Below are 26,935 nucleotides of genomic sequence, written 5' to 3' on the forward strand. Positions count from 1 at the left end.
ACACACACACTTTGGCTGTGTTCCAAAATTCTACTCCGCTAGTTTACGTCGCGTATATTGGAACAAAGATTAGGGCGCTTTCCAGCGAGAGTCATTTTCTCATTTAATATCGAACAGAATGACTCTTTTGTGTCGACTTGTGTCGCTAATAAAGCACTTTATTCATTTTCAACAATGAATTTTGAAACGTGGTTTTTTTAAGTCCGTCAATCGGGTTCGAATTGATATTGAATTTAAATTTAATTAATCAAAATTAAAAAATCTAATCTCAAATTTAGTGAACTTTGCTCTTATTGCTAACTTCTCCATTCAATCAACATCATGATATTTACCAATTATCACTTATCATTGTAATTCAACAATACTTTTGCTTAAAAGATATTGAAGTAGCAATGCAACAGCCGGATTTGTCTGTTTCGCACTACTTTCTGTCTCTTTCAAACTTGGCGCGCGACCGGTCGCGCATTTCGTGGTCATCTAAAGTTTCACATAACCAATCAGATACATACAGGAGGGGGGGGCCACTCCTACTACAAATTGACGTATAGATTATTCTCTCTATACTCATTGGGTCGTTGCTACATTATTGTACGACAACCGATACAGATAAATTTCTAGCTGTCATAATATCAAATCAAACAAAATTAGTAGTAGCTAAACTGTAGAATGGCTTACTATATAACCGTTACAAACAGATAATAGCACTTAAGCCGGGAACACACGAAAAAACTTAAGCATTAAGCAAATCAATCAATCCCAACCCGACATTTTTTTGAACGTAGCTTACATTTGAGAAAAATGTCGGCCTGTGATTGGTTGATTTACTTAATGTTCAAGTTAACTACTTAAGTTTTTTCGTGTGTTCCTAGCTTTAGTCGCATGTTTACATCAAAGGTTTGTTGTAAATTATCGACGGAACAATTGCGGTGAATCGCGGCCATTTGCATTCGTAGGACGAATCACTATCTGAATGTAGAACAAATTATTTCGATTGACATACGCGCAGTTTGCCGTGTGATTGTGATTCTTGTTTGTAAAATGCCAAGAGCGAATGATGATGTTTCAAGAATTGTGTGCGAAAATACAATTCAGGAAAATGAAAGGAGACTATTGGAAGCGCGAATTAAGAATCAGGTACATATTGTGCGTTTGTGTATGTGCGTGTATGCACTGTTTACATTGTTAACATATGTTTTTAGGGAAAGGGCTTAAGAAAACAAGATCTGAACAAACTGTTCATCAAACTCAATCAAGCTGTGGAGACGAACTCGGAAGAATCTTCAGAGAAATCGAGCCTATCCTGGTACAATAGAAATGTGAGTGTTATTTTGGCACCAATTGTCACAAAATGACAAGAGAATGTATACAATTGTATTTTATGTGTTTCTCAAGGCTGGAAGTTGCTGGTATGGTCCAGTTCCAGGATTTCCATCTGGATCCTGGTGGGGCATACGCATGGACTGTTCCAGAGACCGTGTGCACATTCCCTTCAATGCTGATATACATGAAGGTTCTTTTGGTATTATCTCTGTTTGTACCTCGCACACTAACATGAAAGAGGATGTGGATTTTGGCAATTTTCTCACTCTCACTGGCCAAGTATACCACGGAGAGAGATCCAAAGTGGATTGTTTCATTTACAATTACAAGAACCAGATACCATTGAGATTAATCAGAAGTTACAACTTACAAAACAACATTGCTCCTAATACAGGATACAGATATGACGGGCTGTATGTAGTCATAGGTTGTTGGATAGGTGTTACTTCAAATGGAACTAAGTACAACAAATATGCTCTAATGCGTTTAGCCAGTCAGGAATTACCAAGCTGGAGTGTCAAGCACTCAGAGGATACATGGTCCATGCAACATAATAATTCAAACGCCTGTAATCTAAAAACAGATGCGTGTAACACTATTAGTATTTGTAAAAAACGACAACGTGATTATAATTCTGAGAGTCTGTCTGTAACGATTCCAATAACCAATAACAATAACAAGTTTATGTCTGAAAGTTCTATTGTAACACGTCACGTCTTTAAGAAATCAGCGAGCAACGTAGACAGTGCGATATCAGTTTCAGTATCTGATCAAAAGACATTAACTTGTCTTGGTGTCACTAAAACTCATAGTACAAACATCTCGATACGTACGGGCCTGTATGAATCGGCACATAACGCGCCGGAGATGAAAAAAAGCGTCTCGACGATGTTACACAAATCGTCCAAGCAGAACGATGTCGCTCTTCGCACGACATCAGAAGTAAACAGTGGTTGCTTGACATCGAGAGAAAGCAGCAAGTTTATTGGGAAGATAAATACAAATAATGCTGATCAATCTTCAGATACAGATGTCTTATCCACCGATAACTCGAACGGGAGCGTTTTTCTGAACAATAAACATAAAAGAAAGTTATGCTCAGAAGCTATACACTGGTTAGAAACTTCACTTCCGTCATCTTCGTCTTTAAATAGTCCCGTTAATGATATAATCGATTGCAAGAAAGAATGTAAAGAACAATTGTCGACTGTACAGAAATCAAATAATAAAACTTTGAGAAATTCGGCGATATTGAACGAAAGTAATTCTAAATACTGTGATACTTGGAAGAGTGATCCAATTTCTTTGCAAAATGTAAAATCTTTTGAATCTTTAACACCAGACAAAATTTTGAATTTGATCAACAAAGAAAAGCATCATCCTCTGTCCAAGTTATTGATCGGTAATGTGATTGGATTAACGGTTGAAGAACTTATGAAATCAACCGCGTCGGAAGTGAGCGGTCCGAATCTGGAAAGTGAAATTTCGCCCAAGATAAATCTAAGAAAAATAAGTAAAGGCAAAGACAATGTAAGAGAGAATGTCGTATGTTTAAACAATAAGAGATACTGTAAATATTCCAAATCGAAAAGATTATCTTTGAAAGTAAAAAAACAAACGGATGAATTCAATAACATGCAACTTGGTGTGGAACGTCAGTCCTGCAATAATCAGAAACGTAATACCAATACGAGAAGAAGCGATCGAAACGCTATATCTGAAGGAAACGGTTTATTGCCATTCCGCGTCAGACAAACGTCGCTTCAAACCATTGCAAAAAGTACTCGCAGCTCGTGTGAGATAAAAACACGTCTGAGAACTGATAGAGACACGTTAATAGCAAAGCGGAAATTCCCGAACTCGTCAATTAAGAAGAACAGATACAAGAAACAAGATAGAGAGATCGCGAATTTGTCGATAGACGCTAATTTTGGCCCTATAACACGCGGGCCTAGAAACCGGAGATTGCGATATAAAGCCAGTATGTATACAAACAAGAGATATTATAGCACCTTCAATGCCGTAATATATCCGCCTAAAAAGCGACACAATTTCAAACGTAAGACCAAACTGACCAAAGTCTCCAGAGAAAAGAATGCCAAGGCGACATACAGAGTATCGAATATTCTGCATACAACTGGCAAGAATATTAACAATTCGATCAAAAAACGAAAAACTTTTTGCAATATTACTGAGAATGAAAGTAACAATAATACCGGCGATAGAAATAGAGAAAATAGAACCGTAGTGCCTGTTGACAACATCTCTAAGACTTCTCTTGATCGGAGTTTTCGAAAGAAAATGATGCGAACACATCGGTCCGCTCAAACGTCGCATTTAAATAACCACTTTCATCAAAAACAGATGAAAAGATCTAAAATGGCAGACGCGACAACGCAGTGCAGACTCACGTCAGATCCGGAAGTTTATATTATTGGACAAGTGGACGACCAAAGAACTATTTTAAAAATGGAATGGGATAAATTGCCGAAATTTAAGTCGGAATCTGTATGCGGCATCGTCCTCAATAATCCAGAGATTTATCAAAATCCGAGGTTTTGTTTCACATCTGCGAAAGATGGTGCATGTCATGACGAACATGTGAATTCTCTGCAGGACAGACCATCCGCTTTCGTGCCTGTAAACGCATCCAACAGTAATCTGCGGATCGCGCGACTTAGATCGATCGGTTTCAAACCTATAATTAAGCCACGATCTCCGATCCACGATACAGAGATTATTCGGAACGATCTTATAACTATGAATAAAAAAACAAAACGGGATGTTACCGAGAAGTGCAATGACGAAAATAACGTCGTTTTTGCGGAAGATACATTGCAATATCAGGATATTGAAAAGGAAGATGAGGAAAGTGCCCTAATAGCGAATATATTGATGAAATCGACACCAAAACCCATACAAGATGAAGCTTTATTTTTGTTACCTTCGTGCAAAAATTTGGAATCTCCTTGGCACGGTTGGAAAAAAATTGAAACGGACAAACGTTCGTACTGGATCGGCTGGTAGTTGATTTTTGTACAACCGTAAATCTGTATGAGATAATTTTGTTGACGCAATTAGAAGAGAATAACTCATTTTATCTAATATAATTTACAATATTATATTGTATATCTTTATGTTTTGCCAAAAAAATTTAAAGGCTGTTTTTTAGTAATATTCTAAATTATTTTTCTAACGGTAGTAATATAATATATTGGAATTGAGACTAACATGGTTTTAAAAAAGTACCAGCAAATTAAGTATCACCTGTATTATATAATTAAAGTTTTCTTTTAAAATATATATGTATACATATGTATGTAAATTGTGTATGTATATTTCCTCTACACAAGTTTGAGATATATTATTAACAGATGTGTTTTTTTTCTTACTCTCTTGTAAATAAATAATATTCTATTTATATAGCATATTGTCTCTTATCTTTATTATATATGACATGTAATAGGACAATAAAATTTGTTCATAGATTTACATTTTTGTTCTCTTCTTTTTGTTCATAAACGATGATGACAGATTCCGGCATTAAAGTGCTATCATATAAAATAGATTTTTGTTCATCACACGGTCACAGTCGTCTATTATACTTTAAAAAAGATCTAAATATTTATACAAATATGTTGCGCACGAAAGACACCAAATATCAAATATTTATTTTTATTCGTATATGACACAAAATACTCATAAATTGTTCTTTCTCTTTTACACGCGCATAATATAAGTAAGTAGTTATTATCGCGTTCTTCCTTTTATATATCTTTTACGTATTTTTCGAAAGAGAAAAAAGAGACTTCTACTTTTGAAAGAAAATATCAAATTTTTAAAGATACCTTCTATTTATTTGTTTATATATATATATATATATATATATATATATATATATATATTATGTGTGTGTGTGTATGTATATCTGTGTGTGTAAACAAATAAACAGAAGATATATCTTTAAAACATTGTGTACACACACACAGATAAAACGGAATTGTCTGGAGAAAAATCCATTAATGTTGTTGAACCTTAAATCTTTTAAATATGCATAAATATAATTTGTACAAATTAAAATTGGCTAAATGCAATTCTTTTATTAAAGAAAAAGGAAAAAAAATTTGGTGAACAAGCGTCAACACTCACACGTCACGCAAATTTCAAAGGAATCCATTGATTCCATAAAATTAAGTACTATATATTACAATATACATATAGCTTATGTATGTATACATACCTATTCACACGTAAGCTTTATCGTGCAATTAATACTTCTTATAGTGCCATGGTGTAGAGTCACAGATATACAGACAGATATAATCTCTGCTTCAAACACGCGCGCGTCAGCATATTAAAATAAATAAAATATATATATATATATATATATATATATATTTCTTTTCTATATACTATTTACTCAAATATATATATATATATGTTATAACATAATACATGTAACTAACACGGATGTAACATTGTGGAACTATTATGGTGCTATATAACATACGCCTCACACACGATCTCTCTTTCTTTTTGTTTGTCTCTTTTTAAATCTGTAAACAAGAACGCTGTAGTCTTAACTAATAAAATTCGTTTTGCGCGAAATTATTTCAAACATTTTTTCTTTTTTGTTTTCTTGTAAAGAAACCAAAAAAATCTCTGGAGATTCATGGAAGTCCCACGTTGTGATGTAACATTTGTCAATTGAGACTCTATCATGTGAAGATGACGCGCTTTATTGAAATTCATCATCGCTGCTCAATAACATTGTTTTCTCGTTATAATTATGAGAAATTGTAGCGACGCGCTGATGAGAGGTGTTTCGTCTTTGCGGTGGTGGTACTGGCATATTTTGCGGGTCATCCGGATCAAAGCTGGATATTCGCATACCACGTTGTCCTTTTGGGCCTCCTAATTGTTATAGTATGTTACATTACACACAATGGTTAAACACACAAAATTAGCGGTGATCTTGACTAAAGGTAACGCTAACTTGGTGATAGATTGTGTTTATACGTATTTTGGTTTACACACGCGTGTCTATTCGTAATGTTATTGTAATAACAATCACTGACAAAATTTAACGCGTATTCTTGTAGAAGTCACATTTATATTTCAAATATTTTGGTTTTGTAATTATGCTTGTCAAATCAAATTGTCAATGCTGCAAAAATAAACTTTCTTCATAAATATTTATAAACTATAATTACAACATATTTATTGAACGATAACGACCAAGTTTGAACTTGATGAAAGTAAGGCAATGTAAATGTTTGCAGAAAATTATATAATTAACGCGATAACAAGTCGCGTGTAAATTGTATCACTAGCAAATAGCAAATCGAATTGTTTCAAAAATTTACAGTGACAATTAGATCAACTGTGTTTGTATTCTTATACAACTTGTGTGTGTGTGTGCGCGCGCAAGAAAACAATGTATAATATTAATGCAATAAAAAATACAAAATAATTCATGCAGATTATTGAAGTAGAAAATGAAATAATTGCAAGCAGCTAGGATTGTGATATTTTTGTCATTGTTTTGCTGGAAAAAGAACACGATAACATGCATATAAGCTCAACTGTTTCATCATTCTGTAAATATGCACGTGTATGTGTATATATATACATGTGTGTGTAAAAAAGATATTATACAATATAAAATAAAAGTAATAAAATATTAATATATTAAACTTGTGTTATTACACAATATTACACAAAATAAAAAATTATTAACTAAACATCTAATTAATCTTTACATTCATAAATTACACCCTTTTTCCCTCTTTTTTTCTTTCTTTCTTTTTTTTTTTAATATTTATTTTATGTTAAATGCTTAATTTCTATTTTATAGCAGAGTTGGTTAATTGCACGATAGATATATAATATGTATATGTACGTATCAATGACACATTTTTTAAGTACAATTGTTAAGTATAACTTATTTCATATTTCAACAGAGAATTCATTTATCAACTCCTTCCAAAGAGATATCAATTTTTAAGACATTCCCGTGTATTCCCGTAAACAACTTTAATGCTGTATCGTATCTTTCGATACTCATTTAAAGTCGCGCACACAAAGCTCGATGTCCAATTTCTTGAAATTAAAAAAGTGACGCCTCACTGTGTCATAGCTTTTCATACGGCAAGTTGGTATTAACGTCTGAAAAACATCAAACAAAAATGCCTTCAAAGTAATTGTTGAATCTAAACCGATACACATACAGTATGTGACAATTTATGTAAGAAATTATATTGTTTTATAATATATGAAAATAACAAAAACGTTAGTAAATTATTTTTTAAAGCAAAGTTTGTATACTATCTGCAATTTTGTGCTTGTAAATAAACTTAAATACGCACGTGTGTAAAAAAATAGATAACGTAATATTAATATCACAATGCTCGCATTAGTTAGAAATAAAATATTAAAAACAAACAGTGAAATATAATTGTATGTACAGAAGCCAAAGCTTTGCAATGAAGCATTTGTAATTTTAAATAAAATATATAATTGTCGCATTATTGGCTAAACATGTCAAATAATTTTTACGATGCTAGTTTCAACATATTCTTTTCTTCTTTGCGAAAAAGTCAGAATGTTTGATAAAAACTAAATATAACAAATATATGAGAAAAAAATGACAAATTTTCTTGCAAACTACAGTACATATTATACGAATTAATTAATTGATTTGCAAATGAGTGTATATATAAAGTTAAACACACACACACACATATATATATGTGTATATATATATATATATATATATATATATATATTATTGTATATATATATTTACATATTAATAAAATAATAATGCAACAATTTCATAAAAGAAATATTAAATTAAGGAACATTGCACATACCCGCGCTGTACTGAGTATACTGTTGGTATTGTGGATGGAAATTATGGATGGCATCAGTCATAATATCTTTTGGATTCATTGTTTCCTACAAAATATTGACCAGTAGTACACCGAGTTTATTAAAAAACTGATTGCATCTCTGTAAATGCTCTGAGACATTCTATACATACTTTTAAACTGCTGCTTATACTTTGCATGGTCACGCTTCGACCTCGAGAATCAGTAACACAGCCAGCTGCATATACTTGATACGGAAATGCATAACGCAAAGCTATAGCGGCAAACAACATTTCAATGCAAATAAGAAAGTTTTGATAACCCGCAGAGACGGTACCAGCGCTTGTTGATTGACCCAAACTATTTATAACAGGTGAAATGACATTAGCTTTTTCCAAAATAGCTAACAAGACTCCTGCGTTAAAAGATTATTATTTTTAATTATTTCCTCTTTAATGAATATATCTAAAAAATGTGTTTAAAGTTTTTTTTAACATTAAAATGTTAAACTTGGACATTACCTTGCCAAAATGACAGAAAGATCACACTTTTTACTGTACAAAATTTAAGTACAGGCTCAAATGGTGTTAGCAGGTCCCGCGTAGCGAAATAAAACAAAAACAAACCGTAAAGTGCAAGTGACACACTGATATTGTAAATTACAGTGATGTAAATATAACCACCATCAGGTGACCAATCTCCATCTCTATAATGGCCAAAAGCTTGGAGAAATATAATAACAAATGCCATTACTGGTTTAACTAAACAAAATTGTAAAGTAGCCTGCTTGCAGAATCGTAAAAAGCCAATGGTATAAGTCTTCCCAACTAGGCAACAAGTACCATAAAGGCAACTAGAACGTATTGGCTTGCCCCTGATTTCGGACATAATATTGCCCTCACCACCAAGATATTCATAGCAGAGTGACAAAAAGTTATATATAACAAACGCCTCATAACAGTCCCGTACTGTGAAGAAATAAACATAGTAACTTTCACTATTGAAGAACAGCAGTGAGACCCAAGAGTATATGGCATAAATGGGCACAATAAAGAGAATTCGCACTATCCATCTCTGTTCTGTAGGATTTGTATACCACCTCAAATGTTGATAAATCTATAAGAAAAAAAAGAAAAAAGAAAGCATTGTTGATCAACCATTGATTATCACTGGTAACCGTAAATATACATAGTAAAACTTGTTAAAATTAATAGACACCTGTTGGCAAGTAAGAAACAGTGCTACCCATACAAATATACCGGCAATGCCTTGAGCTGCATGAGTTTGCAAAAAAATTGGTGTTGCTTCTTTAGGTACATCAGTCAAGTCACTAATGTCGGTAGTTGTTGACATCTTGTCGAGAGGATTTACAAATGAGGCGCGTGCAACACCACTCATATGTCAACCTGCTGGTAACAGCATATATGAGTATCAATAATTATAAGAATTGTCTTCAAGGATAATAGTCGCAGACATTTAGATTTAGATTCGACAACTGACACGTAATTACGACAAGAAGTCATCACAATCACTTATGAAAGCGAGGATGCGCGAAGAAAAGAGATTGTAAGAGGAAGGGAGCGAAGAGGGGAAGAAAGAAACGGCGTGGCGTAAACGCGAGATTGCACGACGGAAGGTAGCGTAGAGATCGATATATATATGTATATATATATATGTGTATATATATATATATATATATATATATATATAAAACGGTAGTCAGAACAGTTATTTTATTGAACAATTTCGTAGTCGTCTAGAGAAAAAATCTCAATCATATTGCCACGCTACAAATAGCAAATAACCGAGAAACTAATTTCCACACGTCTGTGCGTATAAGATATGCGAATTGAGCAAAATTATAGCGATTTAAATTAATAAACAATTCACGATAACAATGTGTCGAGTTGTCGATTTCGCGCGAGTTAAGCGAATTTTCTTCTCCTTTACTAAGAATTTCTCAACATACCCTTGCCCCCATTCGCGAGATCTTGTCCAAGTATTGCAGCATTCACACGCTCAACGTTTCTCTCTAGAGTTTCGTTCACTCCGCTCTCAATCTTTTGACAACGTTCTCTTTCCACAACGCGACCAACGCAGCTTTTAGTATATTTACGAGCAATTGCTTCTTATCAAATTCCTCAATAAATCACGAACTACAGATCTCATAGTCGCATACTTTGCTAAGAATCAAATCATCACCAAGTTGGCCGCAATTTTGCAGACACGACAACGTTTCGAGAGACAAACAGCACACGCACACATTCACGCAGAATTGATTGCCCTCCAGATATATACTCGCGTATATCTACTCCATTTTCTACACTCGCTGATATGATAGTTGTCTGTTCTTTTTATCTGAACTGGCTGCACTAGTTTAGAGTTTATCTTTTTCACTCCACATTGGGAAAAGAAAGATGAACTCTGAACTAGTGCAGCCAGTTCAGGTAAAAAGAACAGACCTATCAGGTCTGTAAGCTGTAAGAAATTGACCAATCACAGACAATTCACAGAAGAATAATCTATTGTGATTTGATATTGATATAGTTATAAAATAGTTAATATAGTTAATAAAGAAAATAAAGTGCAATGTATTAAGGGTCGTCTACAATGGAGAGTTTTAGACTGTAACAGTAAGAAACTGACAAATCACAATCGATTATTCTTCTGTACTATGCCTGTGATTGGTCAATTTCTTACTATTACGGCCTACAACACTCTCCATTGTAGACGGCTCTTAATATTTTTTCTATTGTATTCAGGCCCTAAGATTATTTGAACCAATAAGCATCCAGCTTAAAGTCGCGATAGTGATTTACATAAAACTATGTTGCAGTTAGGGTTAATGTGACGATTACAGATTCCACCAATAATTGAATAAGCTGCTTCGTTCTAATTGGTCAATCTGCAACCGCAACCGAGCAGTAATTATAATAATATATATGAGTTTTATATTACACTGAATAACCATCAAACTTTTTATGTTCAAACAGCAGTAGATATTACAACAATCGTGACAAGTGTGTGATGTGATATCACGTTATTAATTAATGGTAGCAATTAAGATATTGCAATATTTTACAATTTTTTCTATAAGATATTCTAATATTTCCGCACAGTATTGTCAAACTATATTTGTAATATATAGCATTAATGGAATATATTTCAATGTTTTGTGTATTTTGTACTTTTTATGGGGTTTTCTTGTATCTATTTTTTATCTTTTCTGTATTTTGTACTATAAATGTTTCGCTGTTTTACTTTCCACAATTAATTGTGTTGTTTTTTTTTCTTTTCACGTAAAAGCGCGATAAGTCGACAAAAATAACCAATCAATCTGCACAGCTATTAAAAAAACATATTTGTATAAAGTTTTGCTGTAGGCAATTCTATGTAAAAAGTTAATTTGTTGTCACGTGACCGATTTTAGTTCACTCAAATGAATGGTATAATAGAGGTCTCTGAAATTTGTCGCAAAAAATACGGATTCTCCTAGCACAATATGGCGGCTGTGACAAGGTTTTCGCCGTGATATCACGTTGTTGATGATTGTAAGAGGTGAGATTGGCATTCGGCGCGCGCATACGTCCAGCGCTAATCTGTGAGCCGGCGAATTCCCCGGGCGAGAAGAATCGTGCGTGCTAGCAATATCCGACAATCTGTCGGAGCGGCCCGATGCGGGTCGCGCGCATCTGCCTCCGAGCAAATGATGACTTCGATGTTGCCCAGCTTTAACCCGCCTATCGTCAAGCGGCTGTTGGGCTGGAAAAAAGCCGAGAGTGAAGACAAATGGAGCGAGAAGGCCGTTAAAAGCCTGGTGAAGAAGCTGAAGAAGTCTGCGGGTCTCGAGGAGCTTGAGAAAGCTATCACAACGCAGAGCTGCAACACAAAGTGCATCACTATACCAAGGTACAGTATACATTAAATCCAAAGAATCTTGTGATTGTATGCGTATTCTATGTGCAGAAAACAGTATGCAAAACATGAGAAATATAAAATAAGAAAAAGAAAACGGAAGAAAAATTAAATTCCAAGGATAAGAGAAGAAAGCGCTCACATGTGTGTATGTTGCGCGACACACGTCTGTAATCTACATATACACGCGCGCGCGCGCGCGCGCCAGACACAAACACACACACACACACACGATGTGTGTAATTCATTTGACGCGCATATATTTGACGTTGTTCGTTCAACATCTCGTCGTCAGATATGCAGGACTTTGTTCTTATTAGAAACCGCAAAGAACTTTGAAAACGATGAAAATTTGTTTCTTTACAAAGTCTCTGCCATCTCTCACTTTACACTTCACTCTATGTCCATATCTGCGACGAGACAGACGTTGCGACGTCATGCAGCGACCGATCGAAACGATAGCGCACGCACGTTAAAAACACGATTAATGCGCACAAGGTGGTAAACACACAAAAGAATTAGGCATGTAATTAGATCCAAGTATATCGATGAGCAATATAGAGAGGGTAAAATCTGAAATTCAAGACTATTCACGACAGCTATTTAAATACAAGATTAAAGACGCTAAATTAAGATAAAATTTATTATTTATTTTATACATATTTTTTAACAAGTATACTTTTAATGAAGAGTTTCGGCTCTAGAAGTTTAAAACTAACAATAATTTGTCATTGAGAGCCTTATGCTAGATGTTCGTTGCGAAATAAATATATATGTGTTTATATTCATATTCTATAATTCTTTTTGTGTAAATTACACGTGAATTTTGAATTGAAAGTTTAATTCTTTTACTTCATATAGGATGCTATATATTTGCATCTTGTATATAATAAATATCTATATACCCATATATTTAATTTTAAAATATTGCAAAAAAACCTTTACCAGAAGTCGAACCCGGAATCTCTCGCTTTCTGTGCAATGTATACTTTTCTTGTGTACATGAGGTTTTCTTATATCATTCTTTATTATAAAGTAAATTGTCTTCACTAATTTTTATCTTTATTAATTTATATTTTTTATGACAGTAACTCTTGAACTGTACGTGCGAATGTCATAAAAAGATATTTTTTATAACAGAGAGGAGAGAAAAAGAATTTATTTTTATACATAAAGATTATACTCGTAACTAATTAATTATCAAAGATTATAACTAATGAATAATCAAATTAGACTTCTATAGTAACGCGCGCGGAATCGAATATGTAAAACATTTTGGATTTCCAATGAAGAAAAGAATGTCCTTTAATAGTTAAAACAGTTTTGTCTATTTTGATGCAGTTTTTCGCATTTGAGAACTAAAATTTTTATTTTTAGTATTAAATGTAAAAAAAAAAAAAAAAAAAAAAAACTTGCGTTGAAGATGAAACAAAGGTATGTTTATATCTCATTTATGCCTTGAACAAAGTCTCACAAAATACATTAAATTTATATCTTACATAAGTGCGTAATTTATATTAAACTAAAGTATCTAATAGTGTGCTACAAGTTTAGTTTTCTATAGTTTAAGTAAATTGTTGTATATACAGTAGAATTTCAGTATATTTCGAGCATCACCGTTTTGACTTCTCCTTTATGGGCGGACCATTAGGTTTTCTCACCACCTGATTTTGAGTGACTGCAAAAATCGTAGAATGCGCGTCTATTCGCACTCTAAGAGTCTGAAGGCCGGTTGTTCCACCTTCAGGTAAAGTATCGGGTAATCTATCTAATGGTTAAAACTCTGATTTGCGTTGTTTCACATGTCGGTAAAATGTATTTATCTAATAAATAATCAGAAATCAAAAGATAAATTACACAGTACTCTGGGTAAGTCATATCTAACAGATAAATATGTAGAAATGGAAAACAGTGGGAGATGCGTTAGTTCCCTATTTCATAGATAATATAATCTGTCGAATAAACTGAGATTTATCAGAAGGTGAAACAACCGGCTCTAAGAGAAAAAGAAACATTTCTTTTTCCTCTCTTGCAATCAGTCGATCACTAACTAAAAAGGGAAGAAACTAATTTTGAATTTTATAGTCAGTTTCATGCGCTTGAAATTACTGGAGTTTTACTGTACGTTATGTATTTTTATTCATTGATATAAAATTTATTAACACAAACGTCTCGAAATATAAATCGTCACATGCACAATTGACTCATTCGGACTCTGACTAATTCAGAGATGTCGCAATTCTATCAACTTTGTAGCAAAAAAATAAACCGATTTAGATACTATTTACACTTTTGTGTAAAGGTGCTAACTGCTAGTAAATCAGTTATTTTTTAGTTGGTTCATTGTTAAGATGTTAATAGTTTTTCAATTTTATACGCTTTAACGTTTTTATTATAAACTATAAAACTTAAGAACTACTGTATTACAGAATGCAATATCAGATATTAGAATTATAGAAATTAAATATACATGTGTGTGATCAGTCTCTACTTCATACTACTTGTACATTCATAAAAAAAACTGCAAAAGAATTCTTTTTATTTGATTTGACAGGAAATCATCAATGGCGCGATCTTCTTAGCTTATATTCAAAGGAATTTTAAACACGACTGCTGCTATGTGGGCGAGAGAACATTTATCAATCGTTTGTAAAGTGCTTAATTGCACGTACGAAAAGTGCTAAGTCTAACGCGATGCGAGCGATACAGTAACAAGAAAATTGCATTTATCTATATCACGTCTTTTTTTCATTACTTTGTATGTGTGTGTTCTAAAATTAATAGCTATTGTAATAACAGATTCAAAGAATTCGTCTTCAAAACATTTGAAATTAAGTTTTATAGTAAATATAAAAAAGGCGAGAGAGAAATTGCAACGATTTTGAGTTATAAGCGATTTAATATCATCAATTAGTGCCGATTAAATTACAAGTAAACTTGCAGAATATTCAAAACTACAAACTTATTTTTCTTATATAGAAAAGTATTTTCGTAAATTTCTTGCTAAAGCTAGCGATTGATACCGACAATTCCATCTAATCTCTTGAAAATGTCTGTATTAGAATGATGTATTGTGTCACGTGGCGCTTCACTCGCACATCATGTATGTATACCGTATGTACATCTACCAAGCTAATAAGAATCGATTGCGGCAGTGGTGACGTGCGTACCGCATGACAACTTTATTAATATAGTAGTCCTGGTGTCGTCGGTGACGAGCCTCTTCATGACCAAGGATACCACGCGGGAGAGTGGGAAAGCCTATCATCGAGAAAGCCGTGAGAGATCCTTCGAGTCGAGTCGCATTGAAACACAGCTTGTTTCCGAACGGTTGAAACCGGTTAATCGCGAGTCTGATAATTCCGCGCCAAACAAGCGTAATAGATCAAAAAAATTATTGACAAGTAAAACATACAAACTCATTTAACTTCAACATCATATCATTTAAAAACTTTGACAAAATAAAACAATGTGATAGATTAAAAATTGTGATATTAAATGAATCAAAGTGATTCCGCAGCATTTTGTTTGCGATCGAGCGATCGACAATCAAGTGTGTGAGTTGAACCGTTAATTTTATTACATATCATTCTGCTCTGAAAACCAAAATTTTTTAAAATCTTTTCCACTTTTTTTCATAATTGCAGTTAACGTTATTGAAGATAAAATTAAGTAGTTTTACGATTGTAATTTTTTTATTATAATTATGTTTTTTTACGTTTGTCAATTGTGTTTTATTTTTTTTTATCATTTATGTACTATACAAATATAGAAATGGTGTTATACCCTCTGATATCTCTTATAGTGATTAACGAAGATAACTTAAAAGAATATAATATATACATTATATATACATGTGAAGAAAATATTTGTTATGAAAGTATATTTCTCTGAAATAGTATGTAGATAGGATTATAAGATTATAATCTGAGAAAACAACTAACCGCAGTTAGCTCATTTTCTTCGATTGCAACTTGGAGTTAGAACCGCTAAGCAATTTCTATGCTTCTAATCATTAGTAATATCGAGTTATTTTTTCTTATTTTTATCTCATACATTTGATATTTCTTTGTCACATTGTTAGAATTTATCTGATAATATTTTTATGTAGTACACGGGGTAACATTTTTGACATTAATTTTATTGTTGGATTTGTTGCTATTAAATATTGTACTATCTTATTATATAAACATTTGTGTTGTATGCAATTACATACATGCGTTTTTTTTGTTTTTTTTTAATAAAAATCTTATTGCACGCTCACCGCTACACGTGCGACACGTGCGAGCGGAGCGCGCATGCAGATAATGCGCCAAGTGCGTCAGCACGTCCCACGGATTTTGATATATTTGACCAAGTACCTCCTGTACGTTCTAACAACAGCAGGTTAAATCAACCTATCCTCATTTACTCGGTAAAAATGCTTTTCATCTCATTGTAATTCACACACTTGTAATTTAAAACACATTAATAAAAAGAAGTTTTTGAAAGATATTAACACAATAAATAACCACACTCAATAAATCAAACAAATATTTTTCAATCTAATCTAGCTAACAGATGTACTTGTAATGTGCTGATAAATCTACATGAAAATATTTTCTAAACTTTTCGAATAGGTTTTTGTAAAGAGCTGTTTGTGTGAATGATAAATATTTTATATATTTTTAGATTACAAACAAAAGTGAAATAAATCACTCAGATTTATTTAATTGCTATGTAATTTTAGTTTCAATACTATGGTTGCAAAAGAAATTTTTATTTAAAATCTTCCGTTTGAAAATTAGCACGTAGGATTTTTTAATTAGCATATCGTTGGTTTAGTACTGTTGGGGTTTTGACATTAACTCATTGCCAAGTTTAGCATCAGATAAAAGTCTGGTAATAACTTGAACCGACAAGACTGGCAAAAACGACAATCAGATACAACAATATAAAGTTTTAATTGTATATTTTGTATCTACAAATCTTGATCTATTGTCATAAATCTTCATAAATATACAATTTAATACAATTTTTTTTTACCATACTATATATATTTAGATTTTGACTTATAATGTGCAGAATAAGAAAGAAAAAGTTTTTTTTATTTTACTCTAAATAGAAAGGTTTATATAAAGTTCAATTGAAATTGTTCTTTTCTGATACTTTATGCAGAAATATAGAAATTGAAAAATATACATGTAAATACATATTCAAAAAAAGTATTTGCTTCGGAACCAGCAAAAATTCTTTTAAAATATTTTTTTTTTTTAAAGTTTCACTCAAGTTTTTGATTATGGACGCAAAAAAAAAAAAAAAAGAATAAAATCTCACATTCTCGTATAATCTAATTATTCGTAAAAATATTGCTTTTCCCGAAATTTATCGGCGGAAAAAACTACACAGCAAATTCTAGACATATTCTTGTTTTTTTTGCGGACATTCGCAACTTTCGATGTGTAGCATGTGCTACAATATGACACAGTGCAAATTGAATTTAATACGTAAAGTTCTCTTCTTAGCGAAAGAAATTGAGTTTTAGTATGCAATTATAAAATTTCGATAAACATTACATGTTTTTTGATAAATTCTAACGTAATTCTCTAGAGTAATGCAGCTTTTGTTTGCACTTTTACAGACCTAGTCCGGGCGGTGTCGGCGACAACGGTGTCCAAGGTGTTCGCGGCAAAGGTCTGCCGCACGTAATTTATTGTCGACTCTGGCGTTGGCCGGATCTGCAGTCGCACCACGAACTAAGGGCAATCGAGCACTGCGAGTACGCCTTCACTCAGAAACGTGACGAGGTCTGCGTGAATCCTTATCATTATCAACGAATACAAACGCCAGGTACGCGCTTTTATTATGCTGTGAAATAAAGTTTTTAAAAATAATATGTTTGCGAATATGTTAGAGAAAGCGAACGAACAGTTGTGATCTGAATGATGTCTACGGAATATCACAATCTACAGTTTGCTTTATTATTTTACTTTATGTAATTTTAAAACAAGACATTATAAAAATACACATATACATTTAATAAGCTTAATAAGTTTACATTCAATTGTTTTGCAATGATTTTTGGTTACTATCGTCTGTTTTACATAAATGTACTTTTTTTTAGATGTAGTTTGAAAATTTTATCATTAAAAAAAACAACTGTTTATCTGAAAAGAAAATTAATAATAAATCTTTATTAAAAATATATATTTTGAGCTCTCTTTTTAACCATAAAAATTTTATATTTTTTTACACAAAGAATACTTTAACTACTTGGATAGCCAAATATACTTTAGATAACTTCTGGGACTAACTGTAGGTATTGTAAAAATACAGTGTAATGAATATTATGTTGTTGATAAAATCTATTAAAAGTAAAAAAATTTTTGTGAGAAAAGAAACTGTCGAAATATTCGATATGCTCGAATTTATTTTTGTTATAATCGTAAATATAAGATTCGATTGCGTGACTATTGATGTGCGAATTTTGCAGTTTTGCCGGCTATTCTCGTGCCGCGACACAACCTAACCGGTGACGAGAACACTGTCCTCTACAATACCTCTCTTGAGGAACTTAGCGTAAGCGTGCCGGAAAACACGAACTTCCACGCGACGCTTAATCATCAACACAATCAGCAGCAAAGCATACCGCAATCTCCGCAACAACAGCAGCAACCGAATAATCCATACCAAGGCATGCAGGTTGGTAGTTAAACAAACAACATCAAGCAAATTGACAGCTTTTGATCGAGCATCTCTCATGAAAAGTATGTATCTCTCGAAGAAACATTACGTATAAATAAATTTACAACAAACGATCATACATTTCAATATTAAATAATCGTAATAAACTTGTATCTTTATTCATATTATACTTGTTAAAGTTTAATATGGATAGATAATTGAGTCGATTAAAAATTTACAATTATAGATTCCACATTATGCTTATGAAATATGTGCTGTTAAATTCTGAACGAAATGACATCTTAAATTATTTATGTTTAGAGCATGCAGACGAGTCCGGCGAGCGTCGGGAGTCTGGGAAGTGTGCAAGGTTCGCCTCATCCCGCTCCAGGATCTATGGATCCTCCAGCAGACACGCCACCGCCAGGCTACATCAGTGAAGACGGTGATAATATGGACCACAACGACAATATGTCCCTGTCGCGTCTATCACCCAGTCCCGTAGATGCGCAACCGGTTATGTATTGTGAACCCGCGTTTTGGTGAGTGCTGGACTGGTTAATAGACAACACGTATTTTCTTATTATGTATTGTTCTGCAAAACAATTTTAATCGCAAGTTTTAGTTTCCCTTGAGCAAGTGAAATGAAGATATAAGTATAGAGAGAATGTTGCACATATAAAAATCTGTGATTATAATTAATAAAATATAAATACAGAATTGAAAGACGTTGAGAGAAGAATTTTAGAGAATGAAAATTGTTATTGTAAAATGTATGTTTTTTTCCATAATAATAATCTTTACTGTGTTATGTATCACACTACATGTGTCTCATTTATATTTTCTCTTTTGCTCATCAGGTGTTCAATTAGTTATTACGAGTTAAATACAAGAGTGGGTGAGACGTTTCACGCATCGCAGCCGAGTATAACGGTGGATGGCTTTACGGATCCAAGTAACTCCGAACGTTTCTGTCTTGGTTTGCTTTCCAACGTAAATCGTAACTCAGTAGTTGAGCAAACCAGACGACACATCGGCAAGGGCGTCAGATTATATTACATCGGTGGTGAAGTATTCGCCGAATGTTTGTCCGACTCGAGTATTTTCGTGCAGAGTCCCAACTGCAATCAACGTTACGGTTGGCATCCTGCCACTGTTTGCAAAATACCACCAGGTAAATGAGTAGTTTATTCTATTTCCTTTATTATAGTTAAAAGAAATTATCTGTGTTCTCATCTCACTTTTATCAATAAATGCCTTTATTTATTATTATTGAAAATCTATATAGTGTACGTTTCTATATGCATATACATATAACTTGCATTTAATATATTTATCGATAAAAGGTTAGAATACAGGCCAATGAGTCTTTTAAAAAATACTTACTTTTAAAATAAAATTTTATTTTGTTTTTTCTCTCTCTCTCTCTCTCTCTCTCTCTCTCTTGAAATTGATGTTGAATTTGTTTTTTAACTGTTAATGTGTAGGATGCAATCTAAAGATTTTCAACAATCAAGAATTCGCAGCGTTGCTGTCACAGTCAGTATCACAGGGTTTCGAAGCGGTGTATCAATTGACGCGTATGTGCACAATCCGAATGAGCTTCGTAAAAGGTTGGGGCGCGGAATATCGTAGGCAGACGGTTACTTCGACTCCTTGCTGGATCGAACTGCATTTGAACGGGCCGTTACAATGGCTCGACAGAGTACTCACGCAGATGGGTTCGCCTCGTCTACCCTGCTCCTCGATGTCTTAAATCTTTGCCTTTTGTGCGCTGCCTCGTCGTTGTCGTTGATTGATTTCTTCGTCACGATATGTGATAGTTCAGTTCATTTTTTTTCGAACGAATACACTGACACGTGTAAGAAAAAAAAATGGTTTCTAATCTTATTCGATGACTCAATACGCTCGAAGATGCAGTCAATAATTGAAAAATGAAGAATTATTCAGGCACAAAATATTAAAAGTTTCTATGCCAAAACCACAACACACACAGTGGCTTTCTTAAATATCGTGCAATTGACCAGGCAACTGTAGCGCTGGTACGAATTGTAAAGGGATAAAAACTTAAACGGCAACTTGCTTGTACGTGACACAAACCAACAATATAAACATCATATTACGTATGTTAAATAATACAGCTCTTGTGTCCTACTACAGTTATGATTGAAGAAAGAAGAAGATACTATACATAAAGACCTATACATAAAGAAACACAAAGCTTTACTTGACGCACTTATATCGCGCGCATATGCACCACAAGACGTATCCAGAGTGATCATAATACGAATTTAGTCGATTCGTATAAGAAGCAAAACATAGAGAATAATTTATATATATATATATATATATTACACACATACACACACACATATATATATATATATATATATATATATATATATATGTGTGTGTATATGTATGTATGTATGTATGTATGTATGTCGTGTGTGTGTGTGTATATATATATATATATTGTATGCGTGTGTATGACAAAGAGAGAGTGATGTGTGCGTTTGCATGTACGTGTAAATGTAACGCGTGGTAACAGAGCTCAGTCTTTTACATATTTTTATTGTTTATTAAGACAGACAACTATTTCAATTGTACTCTACAGTATACGCCAGAAACAAAAAAATATATATGTATATGATGTATTTACTTTATTAGATAGATCCATAATGGAACTCACACACACTTGAATATTTTATATCCATGTATGAACACGCAGATATATGTCGCCTTTTACGTTACTTGAAAAATTACGACAGATGATAGCTGGTATACTAGTAGAGTGCTCAGAATTCGTTGTTGCATAAGATTTTTCAATTATGTAGAAAAATTGCAGATATAAAAGAAATCATGTAACCATTAAACTTCAAAGTGAAATAGAAACTGAGTCAATAAGAGTAAAAAAATAATTTGTAATTTTTGTTAATATCTTTTTACTTCCATTTTTTGCGTAATTTAGTGTGTAATATAACTCGCGCACGCGGGTAAGTGTACTCATTTCAACTCAAAAATTAAAGTGATCGATGATGTTAAACAGATGAAATAATAGAATGATCTTCAAATAAAAAAAAAAACAGATTAAAATTACTTATTTTAAAAGGGAATATCAGGGTAACGGGTCGAAAAATCGAACTACCTTTTAACTATCTTTAGTTATGCTGTTCCTAATACACTAGAACGTTTTAAGTGTTTATACACTTAAAACATTGTACTATTAGCAATAAAATAAAATTAAAAAAATATTAACATGTGGCTGAGATTCAACAATAAAAAAAAGGCCTTTTTGCAAAAATGCTTCTTGTCAACTTTTATGATTCAATTTATTACACACACATGTATACATATTTATGTATATGTTATTTGTGACATTAAATATCAGATGGCACATAGGGTGCAATTAAAGTCTCACTGCACTTGTTTCAAAGCATCTGTCTATCTTTATTCTACATTTAACGAAGAATAAAGATAGAACAATGCTTCAAAACATTTGCAGTGAGACTTTGACCGCACCCATAGTTTTACATTTTGAAGAGAAAGTAGGATGAAAAGATAAACAGTGACATTATCGACACTATGCAGCGTTTTAAACGAGCAATTACTACAAATTAGTCGGTAAGGTGTTCGTTGGCGCTACTGAGCTGAAAAGGAAAACTATGCCTCTTGTCCTCAACTCAGTGTTCTCAGTTTTGGCTCTCTTCTTACAGCATGTTGAAACGGTGGAAGAGATGCGCACCAAAGCAGCAAGTTCATAGTTAAAACTCGCTACTGTTGTGCGCATCTCCTCCATCGCTTTAGCGTGCTGTAAGAAAGCCAAAACTGAGAACACTGCCTCAACCTCCGCGCTTATTCTACGAATTTTTGTTGTTCACTTTTACTATACATATGTTCTACTTAACATTAAAAATGTTCATTTTATACATATGTGATCAGCTTGTGAATATGCGGTAGTAAGATGCCGGTGTGAAAGAACTTGACAAAGGCGAATAGTAGTTTGCGGAAAATTGCTGTACTGGTTTAGATACATTAGGTCCCAAATAATTTTACTTAATTGAAGTCCAATTGTATAATAGTTGTAGTTCTTTTAAATTTCTCAAAAGGTAGCATCCATTCGCAAGATTGCATTATTTTACAAAAACACTGTTCAAGAATACTATATCGTTTTCACGATATACTAATAACCAACTTATCACACTTGTTTCAAAAAGTATATTTGGCTGATTTTTTGCTTAAAATAGATGTTTTGATAAAAATACACTGGTTTACGTCTACCTAGTTACAAGTGTTAATGTTACAAAGTATTAAAATTGATATAACTAAAACACAGGTGTATGCACAATTTTGCATGATACAGGTACATCATCATGATAATTTAAATATGTAGGTCTATTGTTTATACTCCAAAAGAAAAATATATAGCAGAACTGCAGTTCACATGTGAACCACAAGTTTAATCTATTAAGTGCAAGTTTCATTATGTCTTGATATTGATTCGAAAATAGTATAGTATTCATGACTGATAAATTTATTCAATGTTTTGAATTGCCTGATGCTATCGTTTGTCGCGATTGAGATCTCTAAGATCTTTGCAGATGCCGACGCTGATATGACAACTTCATCTGATTTAAAGAAAACATGCTCATAGATAACCCAAAAGTTGCAAGGAAAATTGCATATGTTGTTGTACTACGATCTAATCTGCTGGCTCTATACAAAGGACTTGCTTCCTGCAAATAAAAATCATGACAAATTTATTCCTTTCCTTTAAACTATTATGTATCAAAATGATTTATTAGACTTTTTCTATTATACCTTTATCTAGTTCTTTAATATAATTGTTTATACAATTTGTATACATATATATTAATGTTTTACCTGAAATATATTTAGTGACAACCGAACAGCATATAATGATGGAATGGTTAGATGCATTTTTTATGACAACTCTTTGTTTATATTCCTGAAATATAAGTATTCAAAGTTTCAGTGCTTACTTTTTTATACACACTAATAAAAACTACATAACTTTAATAAATAAAAAGAATTGTTATTCTGTCACTCGTCTTAAATTTTAATTATAAAATTTTGCTATAAAATATTTTCAAAAACATATTAGTTTCTTCAAAAATCAAATATATAAGCACTTATTAAATGAGAGAATAATCTAACCAATCTGTACTACACAACTTGGTAGTTCAAGGACATTTTCTATAAGCGTCTACAAACATTATAAATTAAATTTTCATATTTCTCTCAGTTTTTTATAAAAAAGTACCAAGCTTTCTCAAGTTGAAGCACTTAAACTAGTATTCTTATAATAAGTATTCTTCTCGTAAGTTAAGAACCACATTATGAATAATTTATAGAGAAAAATACAAAAATTAGTTCACAAACAAATGCTTTCTCGAATATACATAAATTGAAGATTTGTTACATAATTTGTGGTTATGTCACACAAAGAATAAGACCGGCATTTGATTCATACTTTTTTTTTACTAAACTAAAAGCAAATTAGAAAAAAGAGATTTCGAGTTTTCTCATATATATTTGACTACAGATATAATCTTATTTTTAAAAAATCATTCAAAAAACAAGTCGCAAAGAAATAATTTTTTTACGTTTTCTTTTTATCTGCTATACATATATATCATGCAATTTCAAAATGAAGATTGACACATCCACTCACCCGCACCTGTCAGAAACCAGACGACAGAAAGACCACTACGTAATGCACGCGAAATCACATGTGCCGTAGCAGAAAGAGACGTCTCCTACCATATACGTAACACCAGAGAGAAGCCTGAGAGCGGCCACGGCCATAAGAGTTTCTGCGATAGCTTTTCGTTTACATGGTTCTATTCTGTGCTATGAGAACACCGACGTGGTGGGGATACGCACACAAGCGAGAACCGTCGTCAAACATCGACATGATATGTCTCTGCACTCTTCCACGAGCGCACACGGACAACGGTCTCGCTTGTGTGCGTATCCCCACCACGTCGGTGTTCTCTAGCACGAAATAGAACCATGTCCACAAACTTAGCACGGAATAGAATCATGTCCACGAAAAGCTATCGCAGAAACTCTTATGGCCGTGGCCGCTCTCAGGTTTCTCACTGGTACTGATATTATAGAAATGGATTACTGAGCCAGTACATAGAAAGTGTTATTGAACAGTAGATTTTATTAAATGCTTTTCAAAACAATATACGTAAAATATAAAAGTATTGATGAAGGAAAATAAAAAGTAAGGTTGACAGTTGTTGAAACTCATATAACCGTTTAAATTTTGCATTGTTAGTCATATAACTTAGTTCCTATTATAATTTTTTTTTAAAATAAACTTATTAAATATCTACTTGTTTACTAAGTACATGCATGTCCGATTACAGACTGAAATATTTTGATTATACATAAATAAGAGATGATGGAAGACAATGCTACAACCTCTAAGTCAAAGAATGAGAATGTGGAGAACCGAAATGTAGTTATGAATCATTACTTCAACAATTCGTCCTCAACCATCTTCAACGAGATCGGTGCATCAGGTTCCTTCTTCAATTCCGATCCTCTACAAATATCTACAACTTCATTTTTAGATGCTACAGTTGATCGAGTCGAACACAGCATATTGAATGATGCGCATCGAGATGCTTGGATACCATCGGAACATACGCGAAAAATACTGCGATCTATTGCAACTTCTGCAGCTGGGACGAGCCACTTGGATCGTGAGAATCTCACCATGCCTGGTCTGGCTATACAGGGCGATATGCCGGATCTTATCAAGAATGCCTCTATTCATTTTTTAGGAGAAGATGAGAATATTCATCGAAATGTGCTCACAGCATCTGACGTAACGCAAGATGAACGTGGTCTAAGAAATCTGATACAAGCTAGTTGTTACCGAGCAGCAGTTAATTTGTCAGGCAGATTGCTGGCCATTTATGCGCAAGGCTATGGCAAAATCAATCAACCTAGTAAACACACACCTCATTCTTTGCAGTTGTGGTATACCCGACTTTCTCTTCTGGCTAAATTGAGACAGATAGACGTGCTAGAAAATGAGTCAAAACCGTTTGGAAACTTGGACAAACCTGACATGTATTTCACCTTTTACCCAGAATTATACGGCACCAGACCAGGCTCTATGGCATCGTTCGCTTTTCGACTGCTATTGGCGGAGATTCCATCTTACTATAGCAAACCAAAACAAGCATTAGACAATCTATACAAACTCTTAGCAACTGTTAATCAAATTATAGCAAACTTTCAAATGGGTCTTAGCGGCGACGGAACACACACTAGAATCAGTGAATCCGACCAGCGAGACGCTGTGAAACTGTGGACCGCTCGGAAATATAGAATCCTAATCTCTATTGTTAATTGCGCCATTGGCATGAGAAACTACATTCTCGCGATTGAAATATTAGAAGATATGTGTAAACTGCCCGACTGGACTACCGAACAAATAGGAATTCTCAGATCGGCCATAGGAAGAGTACATTTGTTCCTCGGTGACGTTACGGCGGCGGAGAAATTTCTTGTTCGGGACATCAAGGAAGAAAAAATGCCGAGCGTCAGGGAACTAGTGGACAGCGGATTGATGGCAGTGGCACAGAACGCTTTTCAGGACGCCTACAACTGCTTTCAGTCCGCGTCGGCAATAGATCCGTCAAATGTAATGCTGATAAACAACATGGCGGTGTGCTTGCTGTACACCGGTCAATTGAAAGCGGCCGTTTGGTTGTTCGAGAGCACTGTCAACAGGAATCCTTTGAAGAGTTTACAGGAACCGATTTTGTTGAACATGTGCACCTCATATGAACTACACACAACGCATTGCAAACAACCAAAACTACATTTGCTGCGACAGCTCAACAGATACAAGGGCGACGCGGTTGATATTCAATGTTTGAAATTAGCGATATAAATGTTAGATTATCATTGTTATCATTTCAGCACTTTGCACAAATATTAATGTTGTACGAAATAAAATATTTATACAGAGATGTAAATGTGTGATAGTAATAAAATATATAAATATATATATAATCATATATATCAAGAAAATCTGTATTTGTTTCAAATAATCATATATATATATAGAGTAGTTAGAGCTGACAATTCGAAGATTGGATAATGATTATATATAT

General features: G+C 33.3%; 4 protein-coding genes and 1 long non-coding RNA gene across 9 annotated transcripts; 3 read left to right on the forward strand and 2 right to left on the reverse strand.

The window, feature by feature from the left end:
• The first annotated feature begins 622 nt into the window (after positions 1-622).
• LOC109857100 lies at positions 623-5,161 on the forward strand. Its single transcript, XM_020433079.1, has 3 exons — positions 623-1,134; positions 1,200-1,316; positions 1,393-5,161. Exons 1-3 carry the CDS (start codon positions 1,039-1,041, stop codon positions 4,345-4,347), a joined length of 3,168 nt encoding a protein of 1,055 aa, XP_020288668.1. The 5' UTR covers positions 623-1,038; the 3' UTR covers positions 4,348-5,161.
• A 244-nt stretch (positions 5,162-5,405) lies between these two features.
• LOC109857101 (transmembrane protein 184B) lies at positions 5,406-10,498 on the reverse strand. Of its 4 annotated transcripts, none has more exons than XM_020433081.1 (6): positions 10,162-10,498; positions 9,411-9,601; positions 8,714-9,308; positions 8,366-8,607; positions 8,196-8,280; positions 5,406-6,234 (listed from the first exon to the last, which is right to left on the reverse strand). In XM_020433081.1, the coding sequence occupies exons 2-6, from the start codon at positions 9,588-9,590 to the stop codon at positions 6,059-6,061; spliced, it is 1,278 nt and encodes a 425-aa protein (XP_020288670.1). In that variant the 5' UTR covers positions 9,591-9,601; positions 10,162-10,498; the 3' UTR covers positions 5,406-6,058. The 4 variants fall into 4 exon arrangements, with proteins under 4 accessions (XP_020288670.1, XP_020288669.1, XP_020288671.1 ...); XM_020433080.1 differs by having other exon boundaries at positions 9,411-9,598; positions 10,162-10,497; XM_020433082.1 differs by lacking the exon at positions 10,162-10,498 and adding an exon at positions 9,693-9,806 and having other exon boundaries at positions 9,411-9,598.
• A 1,161-nt stretch (positions 10,499-11,659) lies between these two features.
• On the forward strand, positions 11,660-21,151 carry LOC109857096 (mothers against decapentaplegic homolog 3). The gene is made up of 6 exons (XM_020433071.1): positions 11,660-12,101; positions 17,728-17,936; positions 18,580-18,788; positions 19,092-19,312; positions 19,631-19,944; positions 20,258-21,151. The coding sequence occupies exons 1-6, from the start codon at positions 11,899-11,901 to the stop codon at positions 20,524-20,526; spliced, it is 1,425 nt and encodes a 474-aa protein (XP_020288660.1). The 5' UTR covers positions 11,660-11,898; the 3' UTR covers positions 20,527-21,151.
• A 1,620-nt stretch (positions 21,152-22,771) lies between these two features.
• Positions 22,772-24,632, reverse strand: LOC109857107. Its single transcript, XR_002250451.1, has 3 exons — positions 24,466-24,632; positions 23,655-23,739; positions 22,772-23,506 (listed from the first exon to the last, which is right to left on the reverse strand). It is a non-coding gene; the product is annotated as an uncharacterized LOC109857107 (long non-coding RNA).
• Positions 24,633-24,846: 214 nt separating this feature from the next.
• Positions 24,847-26,914, forward strand: LOC109857085 (trafficking protein particle complex subunit 12). 2 transcript variants are annotated; one of them, XM_020433044.1, is made up of 2 exons: positions 24,847-25,026; positions 25,172-26,914. In XM_020433044.1, exon 2 carries the CDS (start codon positions 25,204-25,206, stop codon positions 26,710-26,712), a length of 1,509 nt encoding a protein of 502 aa, XP_020288633.1. In that variant the 5' UTR covers positions 24,847-25,026; positions 25,172-25,203; the 3' UTR covers positions 26,713-26,914. The 2 variants fall into 2 exon arrangements, with proteins under 2 accessions (XP_020288633.1, XP_020288634.1); XM_020433045.1 differs by having other exon boundaries at positions 24,857-24,898.
• The last annotated feature ends 21 nt before the right edge of the window (positions 26,915-26,935 follow it).

Source organism: Pseudomyrmex gracilis, unplaced genomic scaffold (assembly GCF_002006095.1).
Source record: "Pseudomyrmex gracilis isolate BER0280 unplaced genomic scaffold, ASM200609v1 scaffold_143, whole genome shotgun sequence".
In the NCBI taxonomy this organism is placed as follows: domain Eukaryota; kingdom Metazoa; phylum Arthropoda; class Insecta; order Hymenoptera; family Formicidae; genus Pseudomyrmex; species Pseudomyrmex gracilis.